Genomic DNA, 13,259 nt, shown 5'->3' with positions numbered 1-13,259 from the left:
ACCTTTAATTTCTTGGTAAAGAAATGTCATGAAACATGATAATTGCTTCAGCCTCCCGGAGATTCCTTCTACATATTTTTCAAAGGGCAGCCTGCAGGCCACATGCAGCCCCAGATGCGCTTGGTTTGGGTTGGGATTTTGTTTGTTTTTAGGTTGGCGTGGCAGGACTGCAGCTGATTACCTATAGCCAGTCTGACTATCCCCTTCTTTTCCCATTAGGGGTAACCAGGCATCTATCCAAAACAAACAACCACAAACCAAACAAAACCCACATTTCCGAGCCCCCAGCAGTTGCCAGTGGCAATCCGAAGCCCTTCTGGCCAAGGAGGTATAAGTGGGTGTCCCTGGGTGGGGCTCCCAGGAAGGCAGCATCATGACTCAGCAGGTGGACACCCCTCAACCTGTCACCAATCCCTTCTTCCTGCCCATAAGGTGTATCTGCTGCTAGAGGTATAGCAACCAGCCTGTAACCAGCAGCTAGCAAGAGAGTCACAGAGCCTTGGACCCTGCAACCAGGTGTGCCACCTGCCCTTCCGTAAGAGAAAACACCGATCTTATTTTAGCCACTACTTAGCTTTCCTATTACATGAAGCCAAACCAATCCCTAACTGATGAACTTGGTAATATTTAAAAATCACATTTCACATTAAAAACCTGGATGTCCAGACTCTGGATATAAATAGGGTGATCTGGTAATGATGTTCCCGCATGGTCCTAACTGGGTCTATGCAAGCACTGTGCTCCCTGACTCACCTGCTTGCCATGGTGCGACCCCTGTAGATCCCGTGGCTCACACCCCATATGAAACGATTTTATAAGACATGGAATAGCTCCCACCTTGCAGATTCAAAATAATAAATCCTAAATCCTCTGATATCCATTGGTTATGTTCACACTTTATCCTCTTGCCTCTCTCCCTGTAACAATTTATGTCCAGCCCATAAATGACAGTCTGGTTGAAGCACCGGTGGGGTGTCCAGAATATTCCCACCCTCCACTTCCTCATGGGCAGCTGCACCTGGTATGACCATCCGCAGCCTGAAGTGTTACAGTGGCTCAGCTGTGTCCCTCCAGAAGGTGCCCTTCCCCAGAAGAGCCCGCCAGGCAGACTCACAAAAGTGAAACAATCCCCTCCCCACCAAATACACATTCAGGTCTTATTTCAAGATCGCCAAAATGCTGTCCCAGAATTATAGCACCAGAATTGGTAACTGGGAGAAGGTGAGGGGGCTCTGGATGGACTGCAGAGTGAGCAGGGGGCTGGCAGGTAGCTGGGGAGCAGCGTCTGAGCAGAAGGATCTGCTGGACAGGAAGGAAGCAGGGTCTGAGGAGGAGGATCTGGGGCTGGACAGGGAGGAAGCAGCATCTGAGAAGGAGGATCTGGATCAGACAGGAAGGAAGCAGTGTCTGAGAAGGAGGGTCTGGGACTGGACAGGGAGGAAGCAGCTTCTGAGGAGGAGTATCTGGGCTGGACAGGGAGGAAGCAGCATCTGAGGAGGAGTATCTGAGCCTGACAAGGAGGAAGCAGCGTCTGAGGAGGAGTACCTGGGCTGAACAGGGAGGAAGCATGTGGGTAGACCAGAATCTGAATCAGAACCAGAATCTCCTCCTCTTTCTTATTACTATTTCCTAAGAATGGATGCTGAGACCCTCCGGGGCCCCGAGTCCTGAGGAACCCCTGCTGGGTCAATATGGGCTTACCCACATTCACACATGGGGAGGCTGACAGCTTGGCCTCCACATGCACCCAGTTTTAGGAGGGGTTGCAAATGGCCCCAGGAGCTGTCCCTCCTACACCTCTCCACTCTCATCACAGGGCCCTCTGCCCCCTGACTTTATTCATAGAAGACGAAATGATCTCGAGGTGATCAGAGAATGTCTGAGGGGACATTTGCCTCCTTGGAGCTATGAAACCAGTGACCAGTGTCTCAAAATTTACTCACTTTAATAGACAGTAGCTCACTAAGCCTCACCTGCCAGGAGTTAGGGACAATATTACCACTACGTGACATAAGGGAAATGGATGTTTGGAGAGGTGAGGTGACTTGCCCAAAGTCACTTAGCCTGTATGCAGCAGAGCCAGGACTTTGACCCATCCATCCAGCTCCAGACTGTGTATGTCTGGAGGTCACTGCTCTCTCAACCAAAGAGAACCGTCCAGCAAGCACCAAACATGCGATACTTAAGTTTCTCTGCGGAAGCTCACTGAGTTGAAATAAATTAATCTTGTGTGGATAAGAAATGGTGTCTGTTTGAACGTCCTCCCCTTAAGAACATGAGAAGATCAGACTGAAGGAGGCCCAAGAAGAGCTCTGGACCATGATGATCCCACTCTGGTGAACTAAGTCAACAAACATTCACTGGGAAACGACTAAGTGCGGCACAACCAGGAAGACGATGGACAAGGCCCTGCCCTCAGGGGGTCTGCAGTCCGGAGCAGTGCTGTCCAACACTGTGGGGATGGAATGTTCTAGATCTACACTATCCAGTATGGAAGCCACCAGCCCCATGTGGCCTTTGAGTTCTTAAAATGTAGTCGGTGCGACTGAGGAAGGGAAATTTTCATTTTAATTTCTTTAACTCAGATTTAAATGGCTACGGGTAGCTAGGGACTGCTGCGCTGGACGGCGCTGTCTAGAGGGCGCGACATCAACTAGCTTGTCAGATTCACCAGTGAGACCATCCCGAAGAGTGATCGGCAAGGTGATCAAGAGGGGCGCAGGGTGGAGCGGGGCAAGCCGGGCCCCTGATCTCGGTGGTGACCTTCCCGTGCTCACGGCCTTCTGTGTGGCATCGGGTGAGAAGGGGGCAGGGAACTGCACCTTCACAGGTAGCCGGTGGTTTCCTGTAACGAGTGTGCAGCACTTCTATCGTCGGAGAGAAAGCTCTGAAGTTTCTAAACTCTGTATCTTTTTAAAGCATCCAGCTTTTACATTTAATAAGCCCAAAGAAGCCGGCAAGGTAATTACCGCCTAGCTCTGCTGCTAATTAAGGCGTGTGGACACTGTGCCAAGGGCCACCGGGAGATCCCCAGGACTCGCACTGGGGAGCAGGGCACAGGAGCACGGGGCCCTGCAGGAACCGCCCAGATGAAGGGGACGCGTCCCCCTCATCCTTGTCACCGCCTGGCCGTGGAGCTGCAGCAAAGGACAGACCAGACCCTGTTGACATTCTGGGAAACCTCCCGCCCTGCCGCGGGACCAGGAAGGGGGAAGAGAAGACTGAGGCTCAGGACCGAGGGTCCAGCAGGGGGGAGGGGAGAGGCGTGCTGGCAGGAGAGGAAGCAGCCCCATGGAGCACGGGGTGCCCAGCTGTCTGCAGGAGGGGTGACACACCTGGCAAGGGGCCAGCGTGGGCCACCGAGCAGGAGGGCAGGGAGGGAGGTGTCTCTGTGTCCATCCATCTGCAGCTCAGGAGGGCACATGTGGGTCCAAAAGGCTTCTCTCTCTCCAGGCAAGAGGGCGGAAGTAGACCTGCCCCTGCAGGAGGATGCAGCTGCTGGCCTCTTGGCCACCCTTTGGCTGTGCCCGAGCTGCTTTTCCACGGGGCCGGTCCAGCTGGCCAGCCACAAGCCCCATCAGCTAAGGCACTGGGGCCTGGTGCTCACACCCATTCCTTCCACAAATGCTCACTGGAGCCTCCTGCATGTGAGGTCCATGCTGGATTCCGGGCCTAGAGGGGGGCAGGCCACACAGATGTCAGACCCGGAGACCCCAAGCAGCAATGAGCGCCATGAGCAAATCAGAACTGAGGGACAAGATCAGGGGTTGGCTGGGGCAGGATGTCTACTTCAGTCTAACCAGGTGAACGAGGAAGGCGTTCTGAAGGGGTGGTAACAGCCCAAGACCTGAAGGATGGGAAGGGGACAGCAGGACACAGAGGTCTTGGCACTCAGGAGTCAAGACAGGGCAGGGCAGGGCCCATGCAGACACTCACATGGACACGGACACGTGGATGGGGACACACGTGCATAAGTGGCCTGCAGAGGGATGGAGGCCGCGGCGCCAGGCTTCCTGGGATGAGCTCCCCTGAACCGCATCTCCCAGCAGCACCCGCGTGTCTTGTTGGAAATGCACGTTACCAGGGCCCACCACCGGCATGCTGGATCAGAAACACTGGAGGCGGGGTTTCAACAAGCCTTCCAGGTGACTGACACACGGCCAGGTTTCAGAATGATGATCTACACCCACAGCTCTCCAGGGAGACTGCCCCGAGAGGACACCTGGCAAGGTCTGAAGACATTTTTGGTTGTCACAACTAGGGGCTGCGGAGCTCCTGTCATCTAGCAGATAGAGGCCAGGGATGCTGCTAACCAGTCTGCATACGGTACACACGATGGCCCCTACTGCAGAGTGACCGGCCATGAATGTCAACAGTGCCAAGTCTGAGAAATCCTGCCCTAACCCAAGATCCCCACCTGCTTGGCCCGCCAGAGCAGAATCTTTTTTTTTTTTTTTTTTTTAAATTTTTATTTATTTATGATAGTCACACAGAGAGAGAGAGAGGCAGAGACACAGGCAGAAGGAGAGGCAGAGACACAGGCAGAGGGAGAAGCAGGCTCCATGCACCGGGAGCCTGACGTGGGATTCGATCCCGGGTCTCCAGGATCGCGCCCTGGGCCAAAGGCAGGCGCTAAACCCCTGCGCCACCCAGGGATCCCAGAGCAGAATCTTTACCAAGGGAAATGGCCAGGCCTCATAGAAATGTTTTAAAAGGTATCCCAGGCAGCTCTCAGCCCAGCCTCTGGTCCTGCATGTAGGAACCGCCGAGGCACCCGGAGGGACTCAGAGTGGAAGAAGAAGGCAGCACAGGCTCTGCCCGGACCCCAAGGTGCCCTGCTGGGAAGAGAGGAAGAAGCTGGGTGAGCAGGGAGCCAGGAGTGCGAAAAGCAGAGTCCGAGGGAAGAGAGGGTCAGAAAGAGGAAGGAGGGACAAGACAAGGACAGTGGGGGGACGAGACAGGGCAGGCCGAGCAGGTGGCGCACACTGGGCAAGGAGGTCCCAGACCACCTTCTCTGGGCCCCGGGATCGTGCCAGGGCAGGCGCCTGGCACGGAGGGGCCGAAAGAGGCCGGAGAGCAAAGCGGAAGTCGCTGTGAGCAGGAACTCCTAGGAAGGAGGAGGTCATGGGTGCACTGCCTTCCCTTGTTAAAAGCTCAATTTTGGGAGAAGTCCTCCCATGCCCGTGGGTAGAGAGAAGGGGTTTACAGAGAGGAGTCTTGCAAAGATGCAGACAGAATCATTAACGCAGCAATGATGCGGAGAGCGAGGAAGGAGAGGCCCTCGGGGAAAACCGCTCATCCTGCCACGCCGTCCCTGGTCATGGACGTGGCCACTGAGAGATTTAATGCACTAATAAGGCCACAAAAAGCTGCTCAAGCTCACTAGCAATCAAGGAGCCACAAATTAACACACTGAGCCACCATTTGTCACTCTCTGTGCGAGAAAAGGAGATTGATGAGCTCAGACGTTGGCAACCCATCAGAGAAAGGGCACTCTCGGAGATTCTGGAAAGAATGTCAATGGGTACGTTTTCCAGGGTGCAATATCATAAAAAGAAAATGCGGGTCCCCTGTGACCCAGACATTCCACAAGATGGGACACACCCTATGGGAAATTTACTCATGAGCGCAAGGAGCCTTGGCCTGGGTCACCACAGCCAGGTTGACTGTGATGGGTAAAAACTGGAAACCACGCAAATACATAAAACAAAAACTATTCCCTGGAATACTATGCACATATTAAGAGAGAGGGAGATGGAAACATACCCTGGGACGAGACCTCCAAGACCCGGTTTGAGTAGGAACGCCAGTCGAAGAACCTTACACACAGCGTTTTCCTAAAGACTTTGTCCAAGAACACGTAGCTATAAACCTGCGGGAAAGGTCCAGAGGAGCTCCTCTAAGCCCATCACAGAGGTAACGACGGAGAGACGGGTAGTTTACCTTTCCGAGAATGTTCTGGGTTTTTACTAAGAGCACAGTGGTGCATTAAAAATGCGTTCAGGGGTGCCTGGGTGGCTCAGTCCATTAAGCATCCAACTCTTGATCTCAGCTCACGTCTTGATCTCAGGGTCGTGAGTTCAAGCCCCAAGCCGGGCTCACGCTGGGCATGGTGCCTACTTTAAAAAAACGCACTTGGGGAGCGAGGGCAAACGCAATCTTGGGCTGTCTTACAAAAATATTGAGTCCAGACGAAAGGAGGCAACTCCTTTCCTTGACTTTTACTGGGTTATTCCACAGCTGGTACACCAGCTCCGACTTTCAGGGGTAGGTCTTTAGAGCAGCAGGAGGACAAATGAAGAGGTCCTGAAGGGAGGGCAAGATGAGGGCTGGGACTTTTCAGACCTACTGTAGAAGACTCGGATCGGTGTGATGACTGCCCTAAAATAGCAGGCTCTCTGAAACCCCCAGTAACACGCACCATGAGAAGGTCCCACCAGGACTGATGGCTCGAAGGCTCCAAGGGGCCATGTGGAGAATTTTTAAATAGGTCTGCCCAAAGAGGAGCATGCACTGCCCCCAGAAAGAAGTGAGTCCCCCATCCAAAGAGGTATGCAAGCACAGTGCCGAGCCGACCAGGCAAGGCAGTTATAGAAAATGCTCCCCTCGTCCACCCTTCCTGCTTCAAGCTCCCGGGCTGCTTCCAACTTGAAGATTCTGATTTTCTTTCTGCCAGAACTCCTCTGCTTAACACAATCCATAAATACTTAATTGCTTGGTATCTTTAGCAAGGTTCTACGACTCACTGAATTGTACACGCTTAGACTTTGCACCTCAGACATCTGCTCTCAGGATCCCATTTTGACCGCGCGAGCCAGAGGCTAACTCGGGCGCTTGCCCTCCCACGGCATCATGTAATCACCCAAGCCCTTCCACCTCTCCCTGGTGGACTGGCACCAGCCACCTGCCGAGCCCTCTGTTCCCACCCACGGAGGCATCAACTCACAGACAGCCAAAAAGCTAAATCCTCCATAATTTCCGTTTCAAGTTTGCTTCCTTTTACTGCCAGGGAGACAAAAGGAGCTGGGAAGGATTCTCTCGTGACGAGCCACTCAACTTCCATAATTGGAACAATCATGGATGTGCATCTCCAACACAGAGAAAACCAATCCATCATGGAGAGCTGCAGGCTTAATCCCCGATTCCTAATAAAAGGATTAATTAAAGCCTTAAGGGTCGGCTTACGGCAGGCTCGGCTTCAAACTCCAAGGAAAATTAACTTGCCCTCCCAGATGTAGAAAAGCCCGGGATTTCCTCGGCTGGTACCTTAGTTTGACCAAGTGACACAGTGTCAACAGTCCTAACAAAGAAATCTTACAAGCCTTGCATGGGTTTATTGTTTAAAATTTCAAATTGGGGCCCTGATGCCCACAGAGCTGCCTTTAATAGGTCCTTCTTTGTAGCGAGGGAGTAAGGCTCCTGTGTGTTCCCGGGAAGTGAAGGAATCCCTCCCCACAAAGCCTGCCTTCACCCCGGCCCCAGGGATTATCTGGCTTCTGATGCCCACCATTTCCCGCGATCAAGTCCCCATCTGGGGCTGGTGCATCCGGAGAGAATAAGTCCTCTAAGGACGGTGAGGGCGACTTATCGTTAAAACATCATCTAATGAGGTGGGGGGGGGGGGGGGACTGTGCTTCTGGAAGGTAGGAAATCGAGTCCAGTGGCTTGATACCAAAACACCCAGCTTTGATTTCTTTTTTTGAACCCTACATTTCAGAAGCTTCAGACTTCTCTCTGTGAAGTGAAAATTGCCTTCTGGTGGAGAAAGGTTTTAATGATCACTTTGCTTCCTGCGTCTCCATGGTGACAGGCCCCGCGCAGCTCACCCCCCTCCTGCTTTATTAGGCCTTTCTTCCTCTCTGGAAAGTAATCAATCAAGCCCTATAGACGCCTTTGTAACCAGATTTATCACCTCCACCATCGCCGCGGCCGCGGGGGCGGGGGAGCGGGCAGAGTGCACGCCCCGTCGTCGCCCAGGCGGGCTGGGTGCGGGCGCACGCCCCGGGGCTCCCCGCCCCAGCTCCGCGGGCGCACCTGCCGCGAGGGGCGGGCGCGCCCAGGTGCGCGGGGCCTGGGGGAGTCGGGCGCCCCGCGGAAGGCCCTGCGCGCTGCGGCCCCGGAGCGCTGCGCCCCCCATCCCCGGCCGCCCCGGAGCGCTGCGCCCCCCATCCCCGGCCGCCCCGGAGCGCTGCGCCCCCCATCCCCGGCCGCCCCGGAGCGCTGCGCCCCCCATCCCCGGCCGCCCCGGAGCGCTGCGCCCCCCATCCCCGGCCGCCCCGGAGCGCTGCGCCCCCCATCCCCGGCCGCCCCGGAGCTCTGCGCCCCCCATCCCCGGCCGCCCCGGAGCGCTGCGCCCCCCATCCCCGGCCGCCCCGGAGCGCTGCGCCCCCCATCCCCGGCCGCCCCGGAGCGCTGCGCCCCCCATCCCCGGCCGCCCCGGAGCGCTGCGCCCCCCCATCCCCGGCGGCCCCGGAGCTCGGAGCCCGCGCTGGCGGAGGCGGCCACGAGTCTGCGTCTCTCGCCCGGGCTGCTCGGGCCCCGCCGCAGGGCAGCTCCGCGGAGGGGGCGCCGCAGCCCGGCCGCCTGCACCGAGGGCCGAGGCGGAGCGCCCGGGAGCCCGGAGCTTCCCCGGACAAAGGCTCCGCGGCGCCCCGGCCGCGCTCCCGGGGACGCGGACGGCGGGGCCCGAGCGCCCGGGTCCGGCGCGGCTCCCCGGCTGCGGAGCGCGGAGCGCGGACGAGCCCGGCGCCACCTGCCCCCCGCCCGCCCACCTGCCCGGCCCCTCGCCCGGCCCGTTACCTGGGTTCTCCCCGGCGTCGGCGGAGGAGGCGGCCGAGGAGTCGGTGAGGACGCTGGGGTCACTCTGCGAGCGGCCCCGCGACACGAGGCAGCCGCTCCCGTCCTCGGACGCGGCCATCGGGCCTGGCCGGCGCGGGGGCAAGTTGGAGCGAGCCGCGTGGAATCAGAGCATCCGAGGCGGCCAAGGTCACGGGCGCGGGGGCTGGAGGGGGCGTCGTTTTAAAAAAGGAAAATCAAAAAGGGCAGGGAAAGGGAAGGAGCCCGGGGACCACGCCAGGCGGGCTTCAGGGCGCAGAGACAATGGCCTCGCGGCTGCAGCCAGGCGCATCCCGGCGCGCGCGGCCTCGCTCTGCTATTTATTCGTGTTTATTCCCATTCTTCAGTCTATATTCCAGGCCAAAAAAAAAAAAAAAAGTTGAACCAGGAAATAAAAAGTTTTTCTTGCCAGTGTTTATTGCGTGCTTGGGGCAGGGGGTGATGTCCAGGAATTTCTGGGGGCGCTCCCTCCCCCCACCCCACCCCCCACCCCCCCGGAAAAAAAAGGGAAAAAGGAAAATCTTTGCTCTTGCAATTGCTTTAATCTGAAAGCTGTTCTTGGAGCATCTGTTGGAAAACATTAGGATTCTCCCATCATGCCATGCGAGAGGAGCATGACGTCACGAGAGAGGGGAGTGAGAGCCAGCGTGGTGATGGGGAGGGGTCTCAAATACCTGGGCTGCCTGCCGTGTGCCTGCCTGCCCGAGGGAGGTGGGGGCCGATCGGGAGTTATGAACTGCCCACCCCCACCCCCGCAGCGCTCGAGAAGCAAGAAGGCTCCCAGTCCCATTTCTCCCCTCCCCAGTGGGAGGGGAGGAGACCCTGAGGCTCCCTCCCTTGGAGGCAGGGCCTAATCTCCCCAGCGGCTCCAGGCAGCTGGTTTCCAGGGACCTGTCTCTCTCGGGGTAATGGAGGCCAGTAGGTCCTGCTGCCCAGACTCCACCATGGGGGGTGGGGGCCGGACAGGGGTGCCCTCCAGAGCTCTAGCCCCGCAACCTTAACCCCCTCCCCACTGCCCAGCCCTGCTTCCTCCAGGCCCTTAGCCCCTTGCCTGGGAGGAATCAGGCAGGAGGGGCACTGGGTGCCTTCTAGGGAGGCTTCCCCCAGATGCCTCGATAGAGCTGATGGGCTAGGCAGCGAAGGTGACACCCCCGAGGGCTGCCACTTACCTCCAAAGTGCTAATGAGCAATTCTCACCATTCAGAGAGTGGTGTAGGGGAAGCACAGGCAACCCCAGTGTCTCCAGCTAAGGCCTAGGGGACAGGAAGGATAAGGAAAAGAGGAAAGCCCAGTAAATGGCTGGGCCACAGGGACGGGGGGAGGCTGCTCCCACCTAAAACTCACTGCGCACAGAGGCAGTGCACAGAAGCTGCAGTGGTGTGACCCCCTCTCACAGACAGCGCCGGATTGGGGGGGCAGGTCCGCTGTTGAGATCAGAGGAGGAGCTAGCCTGGGTCCCGCAGCTGGCGAGGGCAGAGCAGGGACTGGGACTTGCCAAGGGGGCTGTTCCTCAGGACCTAAAGACGGGCTGGGGTGTAGGGGGAGCACCCTGGCAGCATAGAAGAAGTGGGGAAGTAACATGGGCACTCCTTCCACGCACAGCTTTGGGCTGTCAGCAGCAACCAGCTCCGGGGAAAGCGTGCATGCACGTGTGTGTCTGTGTGTGTGTGTGTGTGTGCGCGTGCATTCATTCATTCATTCATTCCAATAATCCGCAGAGTCTAGCATGTGCCGGGTACCACATCAGGCATTACAGATGCAACAGGGAACAAATGCAGAAACAACCCCCACAATGGGTCTTCCAGGATTGGAGGGGAGGGTAGAGCTGAGAATGGTCACCAACAAACCAGGAGATGTCCCCCCAAAACAGGCACAGTTAATGATACCATGAAACAAAGAGGAAACGGGGAGGACATTTTCTGCAATACTTTTGATCCCCATGGAAATGTGCCCGATGGGGATGTGCCCAGCTCTGGGCTGAGCACTTCACTCGGGGGATCAGTTCTTCCTCACGATGCCTAAGGAGCTGCGGGCAACTGGAGTCCCCACCTGAGACGTGAGGGCAAGGCAGAGGGGTGAGCGGCCTGCCCGGGTCACAGGCCAGGACCAGCAGGGCCGAGGCTTCTGGCCCTGTAGTCTCTCCAAGTGAGTCCTCTGGAGCCCCCCGAGAGCCAGCCCTGCCCCCCCGCCCCCCTGCAGACTCTGGAACCTCCACTAAGCACACCATCAACACCTCCCACATGGAGATGAGGGAGCCAGCGCAGGAACAGACATGGACCAGCAGGCTGGGGGGAAGGAGGGCAGCCCAGGGTCCCAGCGAAGAACAAGGGCGCCAGTGGCTTCCAGCTCTCTGCCTCCCCCCACCCCCCTCCCCCTCTCTGGGCTTCCCTACTCAGAACCTGCACTGCCACTGGCTTGAGATTTTTCTTTAAATCAATTCTTGGCACTTACATGCGTTTGAAAGAAAACCATCGCCACAGCGACAGAGAGGTGACCTCCCTGTCATCTCCGGGAAGGACTATGGTGCTGACTGGGACCTGCCCGCCGGGTCCCCTGCGGGCTCCCGCGTTGCTGAAAAGGGAGATGGGCAGGGTGGGAGAGGCGTTCAGACCCTTGGGCGCCAGACAGAGATGTTCTTAATGCTCCCAGAAGGACAAAGCATGGAAAGAATTTTTTTAAGGGAGCCAGTATTCCTAAATGCCTGTCCATGCACCACCTAAAGTAATTTCTAGTCTCCTCAGACGGTCTGCACTGCAATGCCATTCACCGGCTCCGCCAAACGTATGGGCAGGACTTAAAAGCACAAGAGAGAAGACTTGGCATTTGCTCCAGGAGTGGAGAGACAGAAGACAAGAGTGACAACCAAGATTTAGTTAAAAAATACGCTTTAGCAAAATATTGTGATTTGTCAGAGCTGAGTAGACACGCAGCTTGTCGTCGTATTTTTCTCTGGCTTTGAAATATTCCATGATAAAAATAGCATTAAATTGAAAAAAAAAAAAAGTGACCACTGCTTCTGGTCGTAAGAAACTAGTCTGCTGGGTAAGCACCTTCGGGAGAGACTCTGGCCTCCAAGTCACTCAGCCTGGGGGCAGGGAGGGCTGGAAGCCTGGGAGGACCCAGCCCACGGTGCCAGAAGACAGGTGTCCACAGGGGGTCGGGAATCCTCGAGGGGTCTTCACGAAAGCTACCAGCCGGCCCCCTCAACAAGGTCCCCGTAAGCACCTGCTGGTGACCTTACAGGAACCAACAAGACTGCACAACATAGAAACGACCCAAATGTCCATGCACTGATAAAAGGATAAATACAACGCGGCACATCCACCCACCGTAAGTATTATTATTGTTAATAATACTTATATTATTGTTAATAATAAGAGATGGGCCAATGAGTGGTTGCCTGGGGCTGGAAGTTGGGGGGGTATTCAGAATGGGCGCTAATGAGTTCAGGGTTTCCTTTTGGGGTGACAGAAATGTTCCAAATGTTCTAAAATTAGATTATGGTGAGGGTTTCACAACTGTGAATATATTACAAACCGTCGAATGCTGTACTTTAAACAGGTGAGCTTTGTGGTATATTATTTCAATAAATCTGTTTTTAAGGAGGATCCCCAGGTGGCTCAGTGGTCGAGCGTCTGCCTTCGGCCCGAGGCATGATGCTGGAGACCCGGGGTAGAGTCCCATGTCGGGCTCCCTGCATGGAGCCTGCTTCTCCCTCTGCCTGTGTCTCTGTCTCTCTGTCTCTCTCTGTGGGTCTCTCATGAATAAATAAATAAAATCTTTTTTTAAAAAAGCTGTTTTTAAAAAAGATATGCATGCACACAGTACACAAAGATATTGAGGCTGAGCTTTAGGTTTGAAGGATGACTGGGTTTTGCCTCTCACCTCTGCAGAATGCAATCACACTGAAAACCTCTCCTGTCCTTGCCTAGGGCTTCAAGTCAGGTTCTAAAGCCCTCTCGAGGGTCACCCTTCTGGTCCTTGATCAGAAAACCCAAAGCTATTTCTTGACTCCGGCAGCCACGAAAACCCCAACATAGTTGCCTCAAAGAGCTACGAAGAGCCAAAGTCAGTAAAATCTGTCCCTTCAAAAAACACAAAGAGGCAAAGGCAAAAGGAAGGTCTTCCTCTGCCTGGTGCAGTCAGGAAGGACTTCATGGCGGAGGTGACCCCGGGCCTGGCAGAGACGTGTAGCAAGTGTCCACTGTCATCAGGACGTAGGGGGAACGGGGCGGGGGCGCTGCAAGGAGCCCAATCTCACCCACATGCGTCTCTAGGGTTGGTTTCATTCTCACACAACGTGCAGATTAACATCTATTTTGTGCCAAACACATGATTTTCCCAGAATATCACAATGAACACAATATGACTGGTCCTTGGCTTCAGGGAGCTCGTGGTCTCGAGATGACAAGATTAAGGACACA

The 13,259-nt window shown here is 55.9% G+C and overlaps 1 protein-coding gene across 2 annotated transcripts in view; it reads right to left on the bottom strand.

Annotated features, from left to right (window-relative positions):
• The window catches only part of PHACTR3 (phosphatase and actin regulator 3), a 210,263-nt gene extending 200,922 nt beyond the window's left edge, over positions 1-9,341 (bottom strand). The window contains exon 1 of one of the 2 annotated variants that reach the window (XM_072801613.1): positions 8,800-9,341. In XM_072801613.1, coding sequence (XP_072657714.1) covers positions 8,800-8,917 — 118 coding nt within the window. In that variant the 5' untranslated portion in view covers positions 8,918-9,341. Of the gene's footprint in view, positions 1-5,766; positions 5,790-8,799 lie in introns of those variants that run through there. The other variant, XM_072801615.1, reaches the window with a different exon arrangement.
• Between the last annotated feature and the right edge of the window lie 3,918 nt (positions 9,342-13,259).

This window comes from Canis lupus, chromosome 26, assembly GCF_048164855.1.
Source record: "Canis lupus baileyi chromosome 26, mCanLup2.hap1, whole genome shotgun sequence".
NCBI lineage: Eukaryota > Metazoa > Chordata > Mammalia > Carnivora > Canidae > Canis > Canis lupus.
This window is presented reverse-complemented; position numbering and strand designations above follow the sequence as displayed.